Source organism: Trichoplusia ni, chromosome 5, assembly GCF_003590095.1.
Source record: "Trichoplusia ni isolate ovarian cell line Hi5 chromosome 5, tn1, whole genome shotgun sequence".
Taxonomy (NCBI): domain Eukaryota; kingdom Metazoa; phylum Arthropoda; class Insecta; order Lepidoptera; family Noctuidae; genus Trichoplusia; species Trichoplusia ni.
This window is the reverse complement of record NC_039482.1, coordinates 16,142,766-16,164,519: the sequence shown is the minus strand read 5'-3', so window position 1 is coordinate 16,164,519 and position 21,754 is coordinate 16,142,766. Positions and strand designations below refer to the sequence as shown.

The following is a 21,754-nucleotide window of genomic DNA, read 5'->3' as shown; positions in this document are numbered from 1 at the left end:
AGTATTCGATTTTTTTGGTACTGGACATTTTTTCTTTCATCGCCGTAGATAGGTCTAACTTCTATTTCAATAAGTTTTTAATCTCGATTGAGCATTCAATACAATGCCATTTATATTTAGTTTATTTGTAAAGTGTTCATTACTGTGAATTATTACCAGTTTTTTAGTAAATTGAATTATATCCCTTGATTTTCATCGCCGTGCTCTCATTGCCGTGGTTTCCGTGGACAAAATTTGCTATGGTAATGAAAAAAAATACACGGGAATGAAAAAAACCTCATCGCCGTGCGTTGTAAAACAGTTTCCTTTCATTGCCGTGGCCACGTGTTTCATTTCCGTGACTTATCTTTTCATCGCCACTGGACAGGGATGTATCTATTTATAGTTATATTATAAAAATAATATCATGTGTTACTGGATTTTTACATATTATATTCTATTATTATTGCGTATAAATTAATAGTATTTATTTTTGTTTCAATTATTAACTTTATCATTTAAATATTCTTGTACACTATAATAACATTTCATTGCCATGGACGCATGTTTCATTGCCGTGCATTCATGTTTCATCGCCGTGGTACGGAATTTTCAATCTTGTATATCTCGTTAGTTTTTTAAGCTATCTGCTAGATATTAAACAAAACTACATATCTGATTTAAAACTTGAGTAAACACTATTTTTTCTTGTTCTAAAGTTAAAGAATAAAAAATCCACGGAAATGAAGATTTTATTGGACCTGTTGAAATTCACCCGTAAAATTGTTAGTTTAACTTCTGTTTTTTTATTAAGTTGTATTTAGATGACAACTTGCTTATTTTCCAAATAAAAACAGTAAAAATGCAACTTTTTTTAAAAAGAACTCCACTTAAATCTACATTTCTCATACAGATCAGTATTTCTATTACCTTACCAATCTCTTTCGTAATCTAATTAATATTTTTTGCATGTTCTACATTATTAAATGTCTCTACCTTGCTATGAACGATTGATTTCCTCTCAACACTCCCTACTGAGTGCTATCTACACCTTGAAGATCGTTAATAGATGCCTTAGATTAACGAGTGCGGTAGCGAACACTTGGCCTAATGACTACGAAGTGAATGCTTAATCTCGAAGGAGATTCAAGCTTCAAATTGATCGTAAAAAGTTTTCTGAAACCTCCTTAAGGGTTTTGCTAAAGTAATTTGTTATTTAAATAAAGAGGAATAAAGTATTAATCAGTTTGTTTTGTCATGATTAAATCTTGTCTTCATCCCTTTAAAATTTTCTACTGGGAATAGTCATAAGGGCCTATTACTATATCTGGAAGTTAGATTGTTGTTGCCATGAAAGAGAAGCGGAATACACTTTGTAATACGTCCTCTCGCTTCCTCAACAGTAGCAGGGTTTATTTAAAAATCATATTAATTGAATAGTATGTAACTGCCATAAAAAAATCTGGGTAAGTAATATCAGTCAGGTGAACAAAGATTATTAGGGTTTTGTATCCAAACGGTAAAATCAGAACCATATTACTGACTCAACGCGGTTTGTCCGTCTGTCTCTGACTTATGAACCGTGATAGCTAGGCTAGACAGTTTTATCTAACAATAAAGATTTTGGTAATGCAACAGTTATTACGATCATAAATTTTTTGGTTCTATCACCCAACCTTTTTTTTCATCAGAATATTTGTAGCAAAACCTCATTGTGGCGCGTCCGAATCGCACTTAACGCTTTTCTCTTTATTTCACCGCGGAATAGATTTACCTACAGGCAATCAGTGGACATAAAATATCTGCACTTAAGAACAAACGCGACTAAGCGACCAGAAAAAGTGGAAAGTACCAACTACCAAATAGATTGAGTCATTAATTTTGTTCAGAGACATGCAACGAAGAAAGACAGACAAATTAATGATGATGAAAGTATTTAAGTCCTCCAAGGTTTTCTCCAATGTTCCTGATATCGTCAATTCACCGCTAATTACTTGCTGTCCACTGGAAATAGGTCAGTCTGTGACAGCTAGTTAAGCGGAGAACGATCCGTTTTTGTTCTTTTATTTTATCAGGTGAGAAATAATCTGATCCTGCAATGTTTTTTTATTATAACAATGGCATTGTATTTTGTTGTTTTTTAAACGTTTCCCGCATTAATTAATTTAATCATTGTGTCACGGGGTGTTTCAGAAACGTTGAAGTTACATGCACAAAGATACCTTGATTCAGAAAAATATTTTAGCATAGTTATAAGCATGTTTTCATATGCTCTTCTTCCAAGTATTTTTTTTATGTGTGTATGTCAATTTTCTGCTTTCTTTTTAACCTGTGTTTAGATTTGTTTTATGTTTTTGAACCAAAACTGATTTTAATCATTCTTTTGAAGATTTTTTTTTCTAATTTACTTTTATTTAAAGGGTACATACTTTATCAGCCAGTAACATGAGTAACAAATGCACATTCTATATCATGCTATCTCCTTCTCTCCGTAAACCCAGAACTTGATGTTCCAACAGCTTAATAGCGTTTTGTAGTAGAGTCGGGAGCACTTAACTCGGATCATTAACTTAGCCGTGCATTAGAAGACTTACACAAATGACATTTAGATTAAAAATGTATGTAAGTTTGGGAGCAGAAAATAATGTCATAGAATTGATAAGTACCTATATTAGACTTCATTGCAATTAGTTAAAGCTAACAAAAGGAGGCTTATATATCTTGTGGGTCATGTAAGGCGATGAATTGACGTGATATTGTAATATTGCATTTTTTACCTCAGTAACATTGGTTGTGGAAGTTAGATAGGCTTTCGGCGTAGTACTGTAATACTGATAGATTAGTTACGAAAGGAAATCAAAAAGAGGTTCAAAATCGAGTAAATTATAAAAGAGAAATATAGGTATTGAAATCGTTTCATTTAAATAACTGTGTAGTTTATTTTTTCATCATGAAAGTGGTAAGTAACGTACTCTACATAGCAAAATGAAAACATACCCTTTTCCAGGCAATTGTGTTACTAACCGGAATTTCATTATTATTTTCTAGTTTAAATATTAAAGCAATTTGCGGTTGCACCAAAAACATTTCATAGAAGATTTAAAATAAACCGGTACAATTTTTGCATGACAGAGTAATTGTGTACCAGGGCACGATAAACCCAGAGAGCTTTATCTATCGTCAAGGCTTGTACGTGCGGCTAATGGTATGAACCACACTATTTTATGTTCACGTAAATACCAAATTTAAAATAGGTATACTTTGCATAAAAGTACCATACGTTCATGCATAAATGCATTCGATTGATAACATCAGAATTCTTTACCATATCTAGGATTTTGTAGGTCTTCGAGCATAAAAACTCCGTTCTTTTAACCTTTATTAAGATTTCCAGAAGAGTGTTACTGTAAGTAGGTATACAGCCGAACGTAAGCTTTGGTCGTAACCTTGTGAAGTCTTTGAGCTTTTGGTCGTCCAAACAGAATCTAGGCAGCAATAAGGTGAAACTAGAGGAATCCTTCGTGCTCCTTCATTCACATGCCGCGATCGGATAAGCCGCGGCCTATGGACGTGTTCGTTATTGTAGCGCCATTCCAGATTTTATGTAAATACCTGGAAACTTCTTTATTCGACGATTCTCTACTTCATTTTTTCTGAATGTCTGGACCGATTTTATTATGTTACAAGAGTTTTTAATGAGATCCCTCATATCGCTCTGAGTGACACTCACATCCAAACAATTAAACATGAAAATTATTTACATGTTTGTTACATTAGTGATAAAATCAATTTCAATGTATTTATAGCATATACTGCCGCCTCATGAAACTAACCTGGACTGATACGGAAATGCTAGATACCAGGGCACGATAAAACGCAAGAGCTTATCTATCAAACAACTGACGTCTTGAAAGTGCCACGAATGGCTTGTATAACAACGAAAACTTGGATACGGCGCGAAGTGCTTGCATCAGATACGAAACTTTATCGACTGTCGATATCGATGTCCCGGAGGAAATACACCTTAGATAGTTTATTGGTTTAGTTCGCAAACATAGGCACAGTTTATAAAAAAGTTTTCGTAATAAAAGTAGTTTTGCGGGACCTTCGATTTTATGGAGATTGGAAACTTATGACGGTTTTTATTGAATTTGTACTTATGTACGACCTTTTATGTATACTATAAATAACGCGTATTTTACGTGAAACAATCCAAGCTATTATTAATGGTTATTTATTCACCTTTCACTTTACAATATGGATGCTTGAACTGATTATTATGCACTATAGATAAGGAAAAGCAAACACCAGCATTAATGTCAATCAGAGTCCATTTCTAAAAATACCCACCGCTATCGACATTAATCATTTTAATGCACATCACTAGTCCACCGCAGCTCGTAATAAACTTAAATTTAGCCCAAGCTGGCCTCTTTAGACTTTGTTTTAGTCTAGTCTGGGCCTAAAGGCATAAGTCTTATGAATGTTTAGGACTAAGGCCTTTAAGAGGAAAGCTGTTCAGACGTGACTGGAAAATGTAACGAGGAATTTTCGTAAAACGTTTTACAGTGCCTTTTCTTTGAACTTAGTTCTAAGTTCTATTATTACTCAGTGGTTTTATGTTGAACATGTAAATGAGATTTAAATAATTTTTTTTTGCTAATGTTTAATTTAAACTGTACTAATATTTTAATATTAGTTATAATTTAAGTTATAGAAGATACAAATCAATCAAAGATTTTGAAATTCTTGGAAACCAATTTATTCAGAGAACTCCAAGAACTCGCGGAATGACAGAAATTTTAAACATGGGAATCGTAAATAGTAAGGATTTCATATCTAGGAGAAAAGTGGATGAAGCAACAAGCAATTCCAGGAGGAGCAATGATGGGCATGTGTATCAGGCTAACTTATTGCCTATGCATATCAGAATTATCAGAAGATTACATATTAAAACAGTCGCTGGAATCTAGACCTGCAACTATGTGCATAATAATTTAATCTTTGAAACCCTAGTTCATATAAATACCCTTTAATAAAAACCTTTGTTAAGTCCTAGCTACCGCATTAGGTTAAGTAACCTGTAATGGTAGATTAGTGTGATTATTAAATAAATAAATAAATAAATAAATAATACAAAAAATCTTGTTGTGTTACGTGTATACTGCTAAATCACTGAACTGATTTTGATGAGACTTATTACATAGCCTTAGCCAGTGGCCAATCCAGGAAACACACTTTAGTTTAATTCTAATGAAAAATGACATTGCCTGTAGTTGTCAGAGACGCGATTAACCGATGGGTTTATTTTGACTTTACTTTCTAGGGGAGCCAGTTAAGAAATTTCAACTTCAGCGAGCGTCAAATGTATTTAAAATCAAAAGGATGATGATTTATATTTACCCCATTTTTTAAATAAACCTACAGCCATAGGCTGACTAACAAATGCGTAATTTTGACAACGTTAATAAGGCTGTAGTAGCTACAATTAGTACCAGGGCATCATAAAGAAGAACTACACCTTCAACAATATGGGGGTGACATGCTCGAACGTTTAATTTACTTTAAAGACGCATTTTGTAGGCGACGTACGCGTTGTGGCAAGGTATTATGTCTACTGTCATCCTGGTACCAATGTACTATATCTGGAGCTCCCCATTCCTTGATTAAATCTTGTTCCTTGCTACGACTAGAAGAAAATTTAATTCAATTATTTTGACAACTCAATTGCATTTTTTCCACAAATATTCCTCCTGTCCATATAAAATCTTTTGCTTTTTAAGCTCTGCAGCAAAAATAATAATTTTGTAAGTTTGTGGAAATTGAAAGTCTGTGGCCAAAGCCTATCTGTGAAAACTTCACATTTGGTAGGTAGCTTTCAAAAGTATAGACTGATTCCCATCACTTTTTTCTTAAGCGGAAGCCAGCTTCTTTTAAGATCTTTTTTAGTGCTTCATGAGTTATGAAGTGAAATTATGAAAAACCACGAACATTTTTGTCGCTGTTTCAAAAGGTACGTTAATTACCTTTAACCGGCTATAGACATAACTCAGTAGCAGTAGAGTGATACCAATACTGTCAATAATCAAAATACAGAATTTCATTACCCGCAATTCAGAAAATATCATGAAATTGTATCACGAATATATCCCCTAAAGACGCAAGAGCGAACACAAATACCGGACGACGGTCGTGTGATATCAATATAAGTAGACACGGTCTAGATAGCGTGTCCTGTGATTATTGATTTTCATCCGCTTTGTAACACATTGTTGCAACATCACACGAGCTGAGCTGTGTACCTATACTTTACGAGCACATTCTAATAAATGGCGACAGTTGGTGCCGGTTTGACGTTATTTGTATGGGATTTGTGTAATAATTATCTAAGTAAGGGTATATAATATGTATTGAGAGTAAAGTTATTGCATTAGTTTCTCTTACGAGATAAATTTATCTGAAGGGTCCTTTTTAAGGTGTACACGGGGAAACAGGTCCAATATGCAGAGGCCTTGTTGAGAACTTTTATCTTAAATGATCTACCACGGATCACTCACGCCCGCTCTATAGGAGAACAGACATGACGAATCCAAAGATACGTCTAAAGATAGGACCACACAATAATCGTGTATCGATGTTAAGGGTGGAATAACAAGACTTTTCCCACAGAACTCTGAAATAAAACATTAGCCAATTTCGTACACTTTTACTACCGTAAATAATGTACTTACCTGACCATCCTAATATTAATTTCTATCGTTAAGTAACCCGCAGATGTATACAATAATAATAGCTCCGTACTCAAAGCACATTGAAACATCCTAACTTACACCGTTTTACGTAATGTTACCGGCTTAAGGCAATAATTTATACGAACCAGACCATGTTGAAGTGCTCTTAAGGGGCGGAAAGCTTGTAAAGATGTGCGGAGATCGGTCAGCCTATCCATAAATTACATCCAAGTGCCGCCTACTAGGCCGATCGATGTTACTACTAACTGGTGCGATGAAATACCTTTATATCCACGTTTTTATTTACTTACTTTTCTTGTTTGTTTGTCGGTCCAATTGGATTTTTCCACGATTTTTTCCACGTTGTTTTTATAAACTCACTTTCTTGTTTGTCGTTCCGGTTGGGTTTTTGAAACTCAATTTTGAGGCAGTTCCCGATAAGCTAGGAGTCTGAAATTTACAGGGAAGTCTCAAACCCGATGACAATGCAATATCATCATTGGCCTAGCCTTTTCCCAACTATGTTGGGGTCGGCTACCAGTCTAGCCGGTTTCAGCTAAGTACAAGTGTTTTACAAGGAGCGACTGCCTATCTGACCTCCTCAACCCAGTTACCTGGGCAACACGATACCCCTTGGTTAGACTGATTGTCAGACTTTTCAAGCTTCTGACTACCTGTAACGACTGGCAAAGATGTGCCGGGACCCACAATTTAACGTGCCTTCCGAAACACGGTGGAACTCGTTATGACAACGATGGTCGCCCATCTACGGACCAACCGCGTCAAGCATAGCTTAACCTGTCATCGTTTCACTTATGCGGTTATAGATTAGCCACGAGCTAACAATGCAATATACAACTATAAAAACGGCTGGGCCGATTTTGATAAAATTTGAATGGAGTGACATTTATAAACGTGGTTTATGCTTTCTTTGGGTTTAAATGTTTTTTAGTTACTTACGTGAGGATCATTCATAATTAAATGTTACTCACCCGTATTTATCGGGTTTGAATTTCTTTAAATAAGCTGTCGTGTTGTAAATAACATTAGGAAATACTCGAAAGATTTATGGTATTTGTAAGGAAGTATGATTTAGGGCTGAAAATTATGAATCTTATATTAATTTTATCCTTTTTCTATAATATCAGCAAAAAGTTTTGTAATAAATAAAACTATCATTTTATAATAAATATATCCGCAACATAAATATCTTGTACGGAAAGTTGAGTACCAGGACAGCATAATAGCGAAGATATGTTAACATCTAAATAGGCTAATATTTGTGTATTGTTGCAGGAACCGCATAGAAAGGACGGCTTCCAAACGATGGCGGGGTTCCGTACGGAGAATTGTATCAGCAGCTATTTGTAAGTTATATACAAATGACCTCTATTAATATACGCTTGAATGGAAAAACACCATTGGCCTGTATTAAAATACGCTTTACCAGCAAAAGCCGAAAACAAAAGATTCAGTACAACATTTTGAAAATTACAGTCAGCTGCTGTCATGGAATGAATGATCTTGAAACTAATGACGAACGCTAATTTGAAACACCGTTTTGTCTTAGGTCTCAAAATAAACAAATCGACTCATCAATAATACTGCCTTAAACCTACAAAAGTTTTACTGCGAAAATCAAATAAGGCGGACCAAAATAGTTTTGCGTCAAACAGACAAAACTGTCTGTCAAATTAGCGCTCGCTCTTATTATTGTCGAATGCTTACTACTCCAGCAGATGCCTACGCAGCTACTGTGCTACGCGGCTATTGAACATGGCAATTTTCCAGTGTTTGTTTCGTAATTAAATGCATATTAAGTATTTTTCTCTTATCCCGCAAACATAAAATAATCAAATTACAGTAAAGGGAACTTACACGTTACGTCAAAATTATGTGTTAATTTTATGAAATCCTTACGCAACAAGCGAGCCCCCAATTTTTATTTGTTCAGGAAATAGCTGAAATACAAATTAAACAGAGGAACAAAATATTTTCATACCCAGTCGTCAGTCCTATTCTAATCTTCTAACGACACCTATAATTTCATAAGGAATGGAACGACCGATCTCAGCGTAGTTTAATAGAGGCCAGTCGTAGATGTAAGAAAGTGTTCTTGGCACTCGTCTGGTGTAGTGTTTGCGAGGTCTGTGACTAAACATTGAATAGAATATACAAATGCAGTTCAGAATACTTTAGTAAACACTGGATCTTATTTGTACTGTAGTTGTTTGTTACAAGTTTCATGTTTATTTAAAGCATTAATTTTAATTGAATATCTTAGAATTCTGAAATCCAAAGTTTGTATGTGAGAGAAAATCTCAAACAAGCTTATTCTTCTTAAATAAGTTATGTGTAGTTAAACATTGAAACTATAACTTTAGTGGTTTTCTAAGTAGTGAACTAGTTTATTAGCCAAGCTATCTAAATGGATTTTTTTAGGGTAAAACCGAATCCTACTCCTGTTTGTCCGTCTATCCAATCCGTCGGGCGGACAGGCGGGAATAGGGTGGTTGGAAGGGTGTATCTCATGAACCGAGATAGCTAGAGACTATTGAAATTTTTACCGTCATGAATTTGTTGGAGAATGACAAATTAGTTGAGCCTACAAACTTATTTGTCACCCAAAACGTTTGTTTGTCTTTTGCCTATTTTTGTAGAACCAATTTGGTTTTATCAGAACTTGTATTATAATATTACTTATTACTTTATTAGTACCTATCTATTATATTATAGATCAGAACATTCAATCGGATTATGTAACAGTGATAACGATGAACATATGACTTGTCATGTATACCTGATAGATTGACGTTTCAACATGATAACATCGGCCGGTGGTCTGTTTACTTGTATACCTATAAATATATTTGTCACCAATAACTTCAATCCTTTTCAAGTATTTTCTGCTTCAGTGGCACCGGAAATATCATCTGAGAAAATTTTAACTGTCTAGCTATTACGACTCGACGACCTCCGTGGACGAGTGGCGTACGCACCGGTTTCTAGGAGTCGCTAGCTCTGAGGTCTCGGGTTCGATCCCCGGTCGGGTCAATGTAAATATTCAAATTTCTACATTGTCTCGGGTCTGGGTGTTTGTGGTACCTTCGTTGTATCTGAATTCCATAACACAAGTGCTTTGGTAACTTACTTTGGGTTCGGGACAATGTATGTGATGTTGTCCGCATTTATTATTATTTATTTAATTAAGTATTTTCTACTATAGTGGCAACGGAAATATTATCTGGGAAAATGTTAACTGTCTAGCTATTACGATTCGCTGGTTCCACATACGGCCTTGCGACGGACTGATAAACAGAAAGACACACAGACATGAAGCGGAGGCTTAGTTAATACAGTTCCGTTTTTACACTTTTTGTACAAAATCAAACAGGAAAGGAACCTATTTATTAGGCTAACGTGCAAAATACACAAAATACGATTCGCATATCGAATTTCACTTACATTTTATATTAAAGCTGTTTAGTTTCATCCCAGAATTGAAAGGTCAGTAATTTGGCAAATATTTGAAACAGATAAGCAACAGGAAAACACTATTATCATATACTTAGCATACGAATCTGCTCGAAGCGTCGTTGAGCTGCCAAATACACTGATAGTAGCAACTGTTACTTTCAATGACACAAACTAAAAACAAATTTATGCAATTAAAGTTAGATAAGCAGTTTAGCAGCATTTTTAATTATTATTCTATTTTCCGAGAATAATTTTCTTCTTCTGTAAAATTGGATGATTTTTCTTCTCTTTCTGTTGTCTTGTTAGACATATGTATATTTTTTTCTTGAAGAGAAATAGAACCTTGTTTGTAAGGCTCAGCTGACTATTTGTCTATCCGCCCGTTTGTCACGAACCGTTATAGTTAGACATTTGAAATTAATGATACATTTTTATAGCCGCTATTAGCACAAACAACCAAAATTAAAGTAAAGTAACGTTTGGTATAAACATAAATTTGATGGCTTTTTTGAGCCTATTTGGGCGGAACTGTCAGCGTCGCGAGACCGACTTGAAATTGGCCAGTTTTATATAAGTTTAGCATGTTGCGAGAGTTGCAAAAAACCAATAAAAAGCCAATTTGCATGAAAAAAACGTTTTTACTGCGATAATTCGATCTTTCTTGAGCAGTTATCATAGCAGCCACAAAAACCGCTTTCAACTACCTATCTGTAGCGGTCTATCAGAGCCTGGTGACAGGTGGACGGAAAGACGGTCCGTTAAAATGGGCTTCCATGCAAAATTGACTGGTAATCTAACATTGTATGGTAGGACAAATAATTATTCCGGAATAATCCTAAAGTATCTTTACAGAAATTATGAAAGTTATTTATTATGTACAGAAGCAATATCTGTAATACGATCGACCGTCTCCGAAGCATGTTGTGTATAAATCACTACATTCAGACTACTGTCAGAACACGAACAGTTTCACAATCAATTGTTTCGAAACTGTCAACTGTCACCGCCATCTGTTCCCCTAGTCCAAATTTCATGATAACACAAATATTCCGTTTGTTGCAGCAACGTTTCGGAGACTGAATTTTAATTCGATTTTACAATTCAAAGTAGCCTGAATTATTTTGTTTAAGAATAGATTACCTTGGATGGAAAGACTGTCGGAATAGAAGGAATTGCCAAGATTGATATCGTAATACAGAATAGATTTAAACATGAGAATATTTAAATAGAGCTTTAAAGGAACGAGGTCTTAAGGACAGCACTTAAAGAAGCAGGTTGGAAAAGTCGGTACAGTAGACTTACTCTTGACAAAATTGAGGTATTATTTTTATAAACGACTCCCGCGCAAAATTTAATTCTTGTTTCGGACTTTCACAAATATACACGTCTCTTGCATCAGACAACCAAATTCAAGTCCAGCATTCGGGGATCTTACAAATGCTTGCCCTATGCGGGCATCGAAACTGCGACACGTCGCTTACAGTGGGTTCGGAGTGTTGTGTGAGTTCGGGTAGGCGAATGGTGATCTCTACCATTCGCCTACCCGTGCTGTCAAATGGTCGAGTTAGTACTTCTCATCTCAGCATACTCGTGCCAATTCGTGCAATGGCACAAGTTGGAACAACATTTGATCGACAGCTAAAGAGACAAAAACCACTCGAAGGCTACTCGATCTTGGTTTGGTCTGATAATATCATTTCAGTTCCGGATATCGAACTGATTTTCAGGAGTATCGACGCTGATAATTACCAATCTTTACATCATCGTCATCCACAGCCCTTGTCCTCCGACTGCATGACATAGGCCTCCCCTTTCTCGTGCCAATTTCTACGGTCCTGTGCTAGCCTCATCCAGACTCGACCCGAGACCTTTACATAAGATCTCTTGATGCATTTCATCGCAAAAACACTTTTCTTTGAGGTAGCAAGCCTTCTGTTTAATCGTCTTTCGGTTCAAGCCAATCTTTTTAAACCAATGGATCGATGTAGGTGTAACTATTAAAGTTCTACAAGGCTTCCACAACGCAAGTATTAAGTTTCACTCGAGAGAACTTAAGTACTCTTGGATATTGTGTTCTCTAGTAAGTGGTTCCTGTTTACAAGCTGACCCATTTCAAAACAGTTGAAATTGTTCGCTAAGGATACATTTTATAACAAAACTAGCTTAAATTATAAATAAATCTAACGGTATTCTGTTACACTTTACAATAATGCTTTTTATAGAAAAAGATTTCGATTCTATGACAGGATATACGGGATACTATTCAGTACGGATGAACGAGAGCAGTTTTTGCAATTCTCCAAAATTTTTGGACTTAAAAAATTACCACCTGATAGGCGTATTCAGACTCCTTGCAGTACCTTTTGAAGACGGCAAAACGCATAAATACAAAATCATAATTAAACTAGTATTTTATTTGAAGATCATTTAGGGCCCATTTAGATGACGCGACAAATACCAGACAACTTGCAATACATTGCATCCACAGCCCAGGCGTTCATTGTACACCTGCAGGTCGGGTATCTAAAGTGATTTTAGCACGATATTTCTCGCATCGTCTAACTGGCCCTTAAAGTTTTCCCTTACTGATAGTGGCGTATGTACATATATTTCCAGATAACCTATCGTGCTTCACGCACGGCTGCAGCACGGGCTGGGTGTCCGGCGTGCTGGGCACGGAGGCGCTGACCGGCGGCGCGTGGCTGGCCGCGCTGCCGTGCCTGGTCGCGCTGCCCGCCGCGCCATTCTTCGCGGTGCTGGCGGATGCGAGGGGGAGGAAGGCTGGCGCGTTTTGTATTTGCCTTAGTTTTATTGTGAGTACGTTTTTGAATGATGTTTTGTAAAACTTTAGTTGCAGAAAGAACCAGAAGTGGTTGACTGACATGATGATGGTTTTCAAGCACTTGTAAGCCTGCATCTGTTCCATTCTGTGAATGTTGATGCAATTATAAAATTACTTAATTCGGAGGTAGTTTTTTTTAAGAAACAGGGAAAGTAATGAGTTGATTCAGAAGAGAAATTTGGAGTCAAGTGGGAGACGATGATTAAAGAAAAAGTAGTATTTTTAAAACAATAGACTGAAAGTCTGATATTTTGATTCGAGTAATTTTTTTTCAATTAGGAATAAATAGTCATCTTATAATGCTTTCCAAGTAAAGTGGCAGATGAAAGGGAGACGTATACCTAAAATTAAGACATTATGGTGAAGACGTATTAGAAAGTTTCCCAAAAAAAACCTGAACAAACTTTACCAATAATCTGAAAGAAATGTATATTATAGATAAGCTGGTCGCTAGCAGCGTGGTCAGGCCCGCGCGGCGTGTGGGCGGCGCGCGTGGCGGCGGGCGCGGGCGGGGCGGGCGCGCTGGCACTGGCGCCACTCTACTGCGCCGAGATCGCGCCCCGGACCCGCGGCCTGGCTGCCGTGCCCGCACTCGCATGCAGGTATGATGAGGAAGAGGTGGCTGTTGATACTTAAAGCATATGGAAGGTTTTGATACAAATGCCCATTGTGCCTAGAGAACTATGAAGGTTTTTCAATTTGAGCTCAAAATAATATTTTTTTGGTTTTTGAATGCTGCTCCACAGTGATTAATGTTGTTTTTGATGCTCATTACTTGTCACGCTAGTTTTTATCCGTATTTAATATTACAAACGCAAATGTTTGTGTGTATCTATGGAAGTCTGTTTGTCTTAACGGTCTCAAGCATGAATCATTTTGATAGAACAATTTTATTTCCAATGAATGAAATGAGACCCAGGTTACTTTATCTCTCGAAATTTAATTTTCTTTGATCTGTTTGCACGTAACCCTCAGATTCAAGAGTTTGACTTACCGCTTGATACATTTTATTTTCCAAATGTTTCCAGTTGCGGCATAGTATTCGCGTACGCGGCGGGCGGCGTGTTGTCGGCGCACGCGCTCTCGCTGTGGATGGCGGCGCCGCCGTGCCTGCTGCTGCTGGCGCTCATCTGGCTGCCCGAGACACCCTCGTTTCTCATCAGCGTAGGGAGGATACAGGTACTTATGATAAAGGGGTTTTGCGTCAAAAAGTTGGCTGTTTTCTTACCGCTATATACTGATTCTGGCCTAAAACACCTACAACTCAGAAACTAGCGTTTCTTAAATAATTTCAAGAATATGGAATAGGGCGTCCACCTCTTGCAAGAGAATTGTTGAAGGACGTTGAATATAAAGTTTGATGGTTGTCTTCACGCAGATGAGTAAAATTTTTTATTTATTTTAACCCTCAATGCGCTTTTCGTTTCTGAATAATCAATTCAACTTAGCTTGCAACTTAACAACTTCCATTTTGCATATCACATTTTTACAATCACATCCCCTTCTTATGTCAATCCATACAACTCCAACCAAATAACTGGACAACGTATTGTAACAAACATTATTCTTTTGCCCATCATTTCAGGATGCAGCCAAAATAATCTGCTGGTTCGACGGCTCCGACTTTCGCGAGGACCTGACCGATGTGATCGAGCAGCAAGAAGTCAAGATCAGGACCTCAGACTGTTACGGGAGGAGGGAGCCCATCCGGAGACAGGACTCCGACACCTTCCAGCCGATGCTGAAGAGGAGCAGTGGACTGGATTCCAACTCCGATAAGAAGCATGAGCAGTCAGCTTGTAGAGAACTTTGTGAGTATAAGAAGTTTTGGGTTTGGTTTCTATTTTTTTCAGTTTGATGTACTTTTGGTATAATTATATACCAAAATATAATTTTACGACACGTTTTGTCTCATTTTATCGGGACATATTCTTCTTCTTTTCGATTTTCTTCCTTACTGTTCCTATTGATCATAATTTCATGCTCGCCTTATTTTGCATTCCAATAGCCTCAATCTTGAACCTATTAGGATCATGTTTCCAGCAGTTGTAGTTTGACCAATGTTTAATTTTACTTATCTAAAGACAAGTCGATTATATTGATTATTAAACACTTTTCGGGTCCCTGGTGACTACCCAGAATTGAAAGCTTGGTGCAGAATATACTTACCTCCAGTATAGCGATGCGTCATCACAGCCTGTATCAACAAAAATGTTTTTCCGCCTATAGATGTTTCTGTCACATTTACTATACCTCAAAAACTAAACTAAAATATAATTGGTCTAATAATATATTTTCCCATCTCCCCCAGTCCGCTCTCGTGGTCCCCGGCGCGCACTGTTCTCGTGCGCGGGCGTGCTGTGCGTGGCGGCGGGCAGCGGCGCGGCCGCCGTCAACAGCTTCGCCGCGGCCGTGCTGCGGCACTCCACGCATGCTGTGCCCAGCCTGAACATGACCGCTTATAACTATACTATCTATAATGGGTGAGTTATCGGAGTGGGTATCCTAGCAACCTTTGCTGTAAGGAAGTAGCCTGGTTGACTAGAACTAACCATAGTTTTGAAATATAAAAAAGCAGAAAGTTTGGTAAGTAAAAAAGTCCTCATAGACTTATTTCTACTCTGAGGAAGGTAGACATATAATCGGAATATTCAGCGGTGTGTCCTGTGAACCCTCCCATCGCCTTCGTGTCAGCGGAAGACTGAAACATTACAGGCCTGTACCTGCTTAAATTTTATGATAAGGGAGTCCACTAAAATGAATATTCAAGTAACCAAATAGACTATACTCATAAACAATAAAGACATTTTTATTTCACGATTGAACGTGAATAATATTTTCACCAGAACTGCTCCACGTCCACTATTTGAGTCTTCAGAGGCGGGCTCCATCCTGTGCGGCACGGCGCTCGTGCTGGGCGCTGCCGTAGCAACTGTCTCCGTTGATAAGCTAGGCCGAAAGGTTTGTACGACAGGAAATGAATTAAGATGTCAAAATAACGTAAAAAGCTCAAAGATCATATAAAATGCAAACAATAAACTCGTAGCCTTTGGCGTTTGATAAAATATCATTTCTGCGTTCCCGCAGATGTTGCTTCTCTGGTCGTGCTCGGGCATAACATGCTGCCTGGCCATCCTCGGCGCGTACTGCGACCCCAACATACGTCTGAACTCCTGGTACTCTCACCGACTGTGGCCTTACAGACGACCGCAAAACCATAGCAAAGCAGCAGCAAACAGTTTGCAATTGACAGACAATTTAACAGAAATCACTATGAATCCAGAATGGAAAAATTATACCCATGATTTGTATAGATATAGAGATAATTTGGAGAATGTTTCTGGAGAATGGAAAATCCAGAATGAGACACAGAAGAGTGAGACTGATGATCGAGAGGAAAACATGTGGGCTCCAGTGGCTCTGTTGTCGGTCGTGCTATTTTTGTACAATATAGGATTGGGATCTGTGCCTTATGTACTTATATCAGAGTTATTTGCGATCAATGTAAGTACAATTAGATCAACAGATCATTTTATGATCCAGCTATTACTTGAGACCGTTTCTCGACGTGGAAATCCTTTTTAGTAAACCATATCGATGTGGCTTTTATTTTGCAATAATTTATTTAATAACAATTTACTCACATGCACTCATCAAGAGTACGTGACTAGTTTCGGACCCAAGATCGCGAGTAGAACTACTCAAATTGATAATAATGAATCCGACTATGCAAAGTTATAAAATATATACTTTTCCTTGATACCATTCCGTATGATCCACAGGTTAGAAGCCTCGCATCCAGTCTCCTGATATCCTGGATGTGGCTGAGTAGTTTCTTCCTGCTCCGCTACTACGGCACCCTGGCCGTCGCCATCGGCCTCCACGGGACATACTACATCAGTGCCTCCATCACACTCCTGGGCTCCTTGTACATATTCTTCATAATACCAGAAACTAAAGGGAAATCCCAACAACAAATTGACGAAGCTTTAAATGGACCGCTATTGGTGTTTAGGAAGAAAAGGAAGAACCGCGATCAACGATGACAGAGGTTATCCAAAGTGTTTGCGGTGTTCTTATTGTTATAATCAGTGTTAGTTTATGATGCCCTGGTACTTGGGGAGGAAACATTGTGAACGGAAGATCGCTCAAGATTAAAAATACTGTTAGAAAGAGAGTAGACATATCTTTGGTTTGAAGAAGAAAATCCGATTTGATATGAAATTTCAAAAATATTTTTAAAGAAATATTCTGCCCCAAGATGTTGAATTAGGAGTTCCATATTGAATTAGTTACTCAACAGATATTTTATGAAGTATGTAACGAGATGTTTATTTATGTATTCGATGTTGCGTGTTGAAGTACTTTGTCGTACTGCCAAACAGAATATGTGTTCTGATGCAATTTTAGTATTAAGATGAAGTATTTGACCTCTATTGTACAAAACCAAAAAAAAACAGACTATAGAAATTTGCAGAAATGGTTAAAATGTCAGCCAAAAGGCATTTAGTCGCTCACTAATATTTGGCAGCGGATGCAGAGCCTATTTTCAGTTTTTTGACTAGAAATAAATAAATCAATGGTTTTCAATATCACTCCACTTAAAGTAACAAAGAATAGCTGTCCGTGGACCCGCCCGCTACAAATAAAAAATGATCCAACGGGAACATAAAATCGGGTTGAAAACTATCCTCTGCGTTAATCCAGGTTATAAACTATCTGTGTACCAAGTTTCGTCTAAATCCGTACACTGGTTTTTGTGTGAAAGAGAAACAAACATACTCCTGTACATCCATATTTACAAACACCGCGTTTATAATATTCGTAGGATTTCAGCGTATAATAGAGGTCATAGAAAATTATTCTAAGATCAAAACCTTATAAGACAGGTGTCAAAATTAATTAGTAAAGTATAATTGAACATAAAAGCGTTTGTTGCGTGAATAGATATTGCTCACACAGTCAATGAACTATTTGTAAACCGTGTGATAGTATATTTAGTAAGAAAATAAGATGTAGGGCAATCGTGGAAACATTATGTCATAAGCGCAAAAGGTTATTGAAGATTTAAGTCAGCTTAAAGGAAAAAAGTTGAAGTAAGTTGCTAATATCGGGAGTACTTTCGTGTAGAAAGTGCTCACGATATTAGCAAAGTTTGGTTCAAACAAAAATTAGTTTTAATCAAACATAAATATTCTCAAACTGGGTACTGATTTTTAATCGCCAGATGTAATTCAGCAACGATAAAGTTTAAAAACAAAAAGTTTTTATTTCAAAAAGGCCGTTTTCCAGGCACTTTTAAAACGTTATAGTTATTGTAATAACTCTAATTGAACGGTTCCAAAAAGTCATTCCTATCGAGAAGCACTGGCAAGAAACTCCGTAAGTAACGCTTAAAAAAATAAAAAAAGAAATTGAGAGAAATCAATTGAAGAATTGACACAGTTTCGTTAATAACTGTCATTATGCTTGGTGATTAAAAATCAGGAATAAATAATTAAATCTCTTTATGAGTTTGGCATATTTATACTGTAGGTACAGTCAGCGCCAAAAGTCGATGAACAGAATCAACTTTACAAAACAGCTGTTCACACTAAAATGCCATAAGTTATAGTCGCAACTGGGAAACAAAATAGAATGTACACCAGAAATTTACAAAAGTCGTTAAACACGAGTATTTCAAAAGTATCTGTGCACTAGTATTCCTAATGTCGCTGAACATCATTCTATCAAAAGTCACTAAACAGCAGAAAAAACAAAATTAGGCTAACAAAGTATATTTCTAATGTTGCCGTGACTGTGTTAATGTACCTACTTTTGACGCTTATGTTGTTGAGCTACTTTTGGGACAGTGCTTGCTGTATCTATATCAATACAATTTATAACTTTAAAAATGCTGGACCGATTTTGATACAATTTGAATGGAGTGACATTTAAAAACATGGATATTTAGAATTTTTAATCCATTATTTTTTTGTAAAATATTAAAAAAATATAAAAAATATATTTTTAATTAAATTTATTATTTCACATATTTAATTTATTACTTTTAATAATTCCAATGAAAATATTTTAGATATTGTTAACGAAACCTTCTTCTCAAAGTGAAACCTCCTTCAAGATCCTTAGTGAAACCTCTTTCGAACCTGGGATTTGACAAGCAGTCCGCTATAAAAGACGGAGCGCCCTTAGCAACGCCCCAGGGGGATGAAACTCTCCTACAAAATCGAAACTCGAAAAGTAGTCTAAGAAACTAGCGCCATCTAGTATGCGAGGGACGTCATTTTTCTTCATTATTGACTAAAATAACACTAGCGTCAAAAGTAGGTACATTAACACAGTCACGGCAACATTAGAAATATACTTTGTTAGCCTAATTTTGTTTTTTCTGCTGTTTAGTGACTTTTGATAGAATGATGTTCAGCGACATTAGGAATACTAGTGCACAGATACTTTTGAAATACTCGTGTTTAGCGACTTTTGTAAATTTTCTGGTGTACATTCTGTTTTGTTTCCCAGTTGCGACTATAACTTATGGCATTTTATTGTGAACAGCTGTTTTGTAAAGTTGATTCTGTTCATCGACTTTTGGCGCTGACTGTACTTATGTTATCATCATCAGTTTTGTAAATGATCAATGTTATATTTTTTTACAAACCCTCAGCGTGTCTACCACCATGTAGTTAGTAATATTTTACCACGCTTTTATACACTCACTTTCTTGTTTGTTTGTTTGTCGTTGAAATTGTATTTTTGCAACCCAATTTTGAGGCACTTCCCGATAAGCTAGCAGGCTGAAATTTTTAGGGTTGCTTCATACCCGATGACAATGCAATTTGCAATCATAAAAACGGCAGGACCGGTATCGATAAAATTTTAATGGAATGACTTTTAAAAACGTCGGTGACTTTTTTAGTCTATTAATATTTTATGGTTGTGGAAGCGTGACAGCGCAATACATGGCGTAGAGCGACATCTCTTTTCCACGCCAGCAATACTTTGGTACGTGGTGGTAGACCCCTAGTCGTTATATCAGACTTAACGCATTTAATGCCCGAAAATAGTGACCCCATACACAAGCTCAGAGAGCAATACATAAAAATGCGAAGCAAACTAAAGTCGTTTAGTGTGCGTGACGTTCAGTTGCCTCATGTACAAAGACCCTTAGCGCAACTCAATCAAACGTTTTTTAAATTTAATTAAATGTTCATTCGCACAAATTGGATGTACAAACATACAAATAGGTAGAGTAGATACATACATACATAGGAAGTGATTTTTAGCCAAATTTTAAATGAAACATGAAAAAGTATTTGTGGACAGTGAGTGTTGTCACTATGTGTTACGTTTTGTATGAATGATTCAATAAATAAATGGCTTTAAATGTGGATAAGTTTTTTTCATTTTATTTAAGACTAGCTGTTGCCAATGCAAATCCAAAATGATCCCACGGTAACATAAAAGCGGTATAAAACTTCGACAAGTTACATCCTCGTCCTCATGTTGGAAACCATCATCGAGACTCATCTAAATCGATTCAGTAGTTTTCGCGTGAGAGTGGAGCTTAAATCCATACATAAAAAAGAAGTAGGATTCATCTCCCGATGTCATCTCTCTAATCTATGTTGTAGAAGTTGCATATGGTATATGGCCCACCAGGGAACTACCGCCGTCTCTTAAAGTAAGTACTGTAGTTGTGGAAGCGTGACAACGCAATATATTGCATATGTGTGTCGTCTCTCTTTCACAAGCAGTGGTAGGCCTTCGAATCACGTCACCAGAAATTAATCATCAGCGTCTGATACCATGCTAATGGTACCTTCACTCAAAGGTCGATAAAAATGGAACTGTCTTTTTTCTACACAATATTATGTTTCCTCTTAAAAGCAATATCAGCTTATTCTAAACATAGACAAAGACATCTCATAAATAAATGAAATGAAATGAAATCCTTCCAAATCTCCCCCTACTAATTTATTTCGTAAATGTTTGCGAGAGGGTTAAACTTCTGTTAGAATTAAGTACAAATAAAAACGATATAATTCTTTAATTTTTTCCCATAACTTACATAAATGCATATAAATAATTCTTAACGTGAGATTCCTGTTACAAAACCATCTTACATTACAAAAGAAACATCATAATACTAAAGAAAGTTGATATGTTTATGTTCATCCTGAAAAACAGAAAATAATATAGATACAAATATTTTAAACTAACTACATCATCTAAATAATTTATTTTAGGAAAAGACTTTGACAAAAGCAGCTTATAAAGGCCCACTCCTGAAAGTAGGCCATTAAAATTTGATAACATTACAAAATACTACCTAAAAGGAAATTGACGTACGACTATACGCCCTATACTTATGAGCTCCTAGTACCAACCAATTCACATCCACACAGCCATAACAATCTCCATCCGTTTTCAAACGTCATTTTAAATTAACATAAAAAAAGGAATTTATGAAACAATAAAAATAGCTTATTCTAGAATTAGGACCAAAATATACACAGACAACCTGTTAAATAAATCCTTAAAACACTAACAGCTGTTCAAGAGCAAAACTCAGCAAGATATCTTCGTCATGCTGTCTCTATCATTCTCTAGTAAAATATAGAGACAAACAAACAGTTCAGAAAATACTTAGCAAATGATCGTTCTTGTCTACGGCCTGAGCCAATGCTATATAAAAGTCCTAGATGCAAACTCGATATATCAAAAA

At 36.5% G+C, this 21,754-nt stretch overlaps 1 protein-coding gene across 1 annotated transcript in view; it reads left to right on the top strand.

The window, feature by feature from the left end:
- Positions 1-17,514, top strand: part of LOC113493752 — a 63,215-nt gene extending 45,701 nt beyond the window's left edge. The window contains exons 2-10 of the mRNA XM_026871755.1: positions 8,007-8,077; positions 12,804-13,000; positions 13,468-13,631; positions 14,058-14,208; positions 14,615-14,840; positions 15,341-15,512; positions 15,876-15,990; positions 16,117-16,533; positions 16,812-17,514. Coding sequence (XP_026727556.1) covers positions 8,007-8,077; positions 12,804-13,000; positions 13,468-13,631; positions 14,058-14,208; positions 14,615-14,840; positions 15,341-15,512; positions 15,876-15,990; positions 16,117-16,533; positions 16,812-17,075 — 1,777 coding nt within the window. The 3' untranslated portion in view covers positions 17,076-17,514. The remainder of the gene's footprint in view (positions 1-8,006; positions 8,078-12,803; positions 13,001-13,467; positions 13,632-14,057; positions 14,209-14,614; positions 14,841-15,340; positions 15,513-15,875; positions 15,991-16,116; positions 16,534-16,811) is intronic.
- The last annotated feature ends 4,240 nt before the right edge of the window (positions 17,515-21,754 follow it).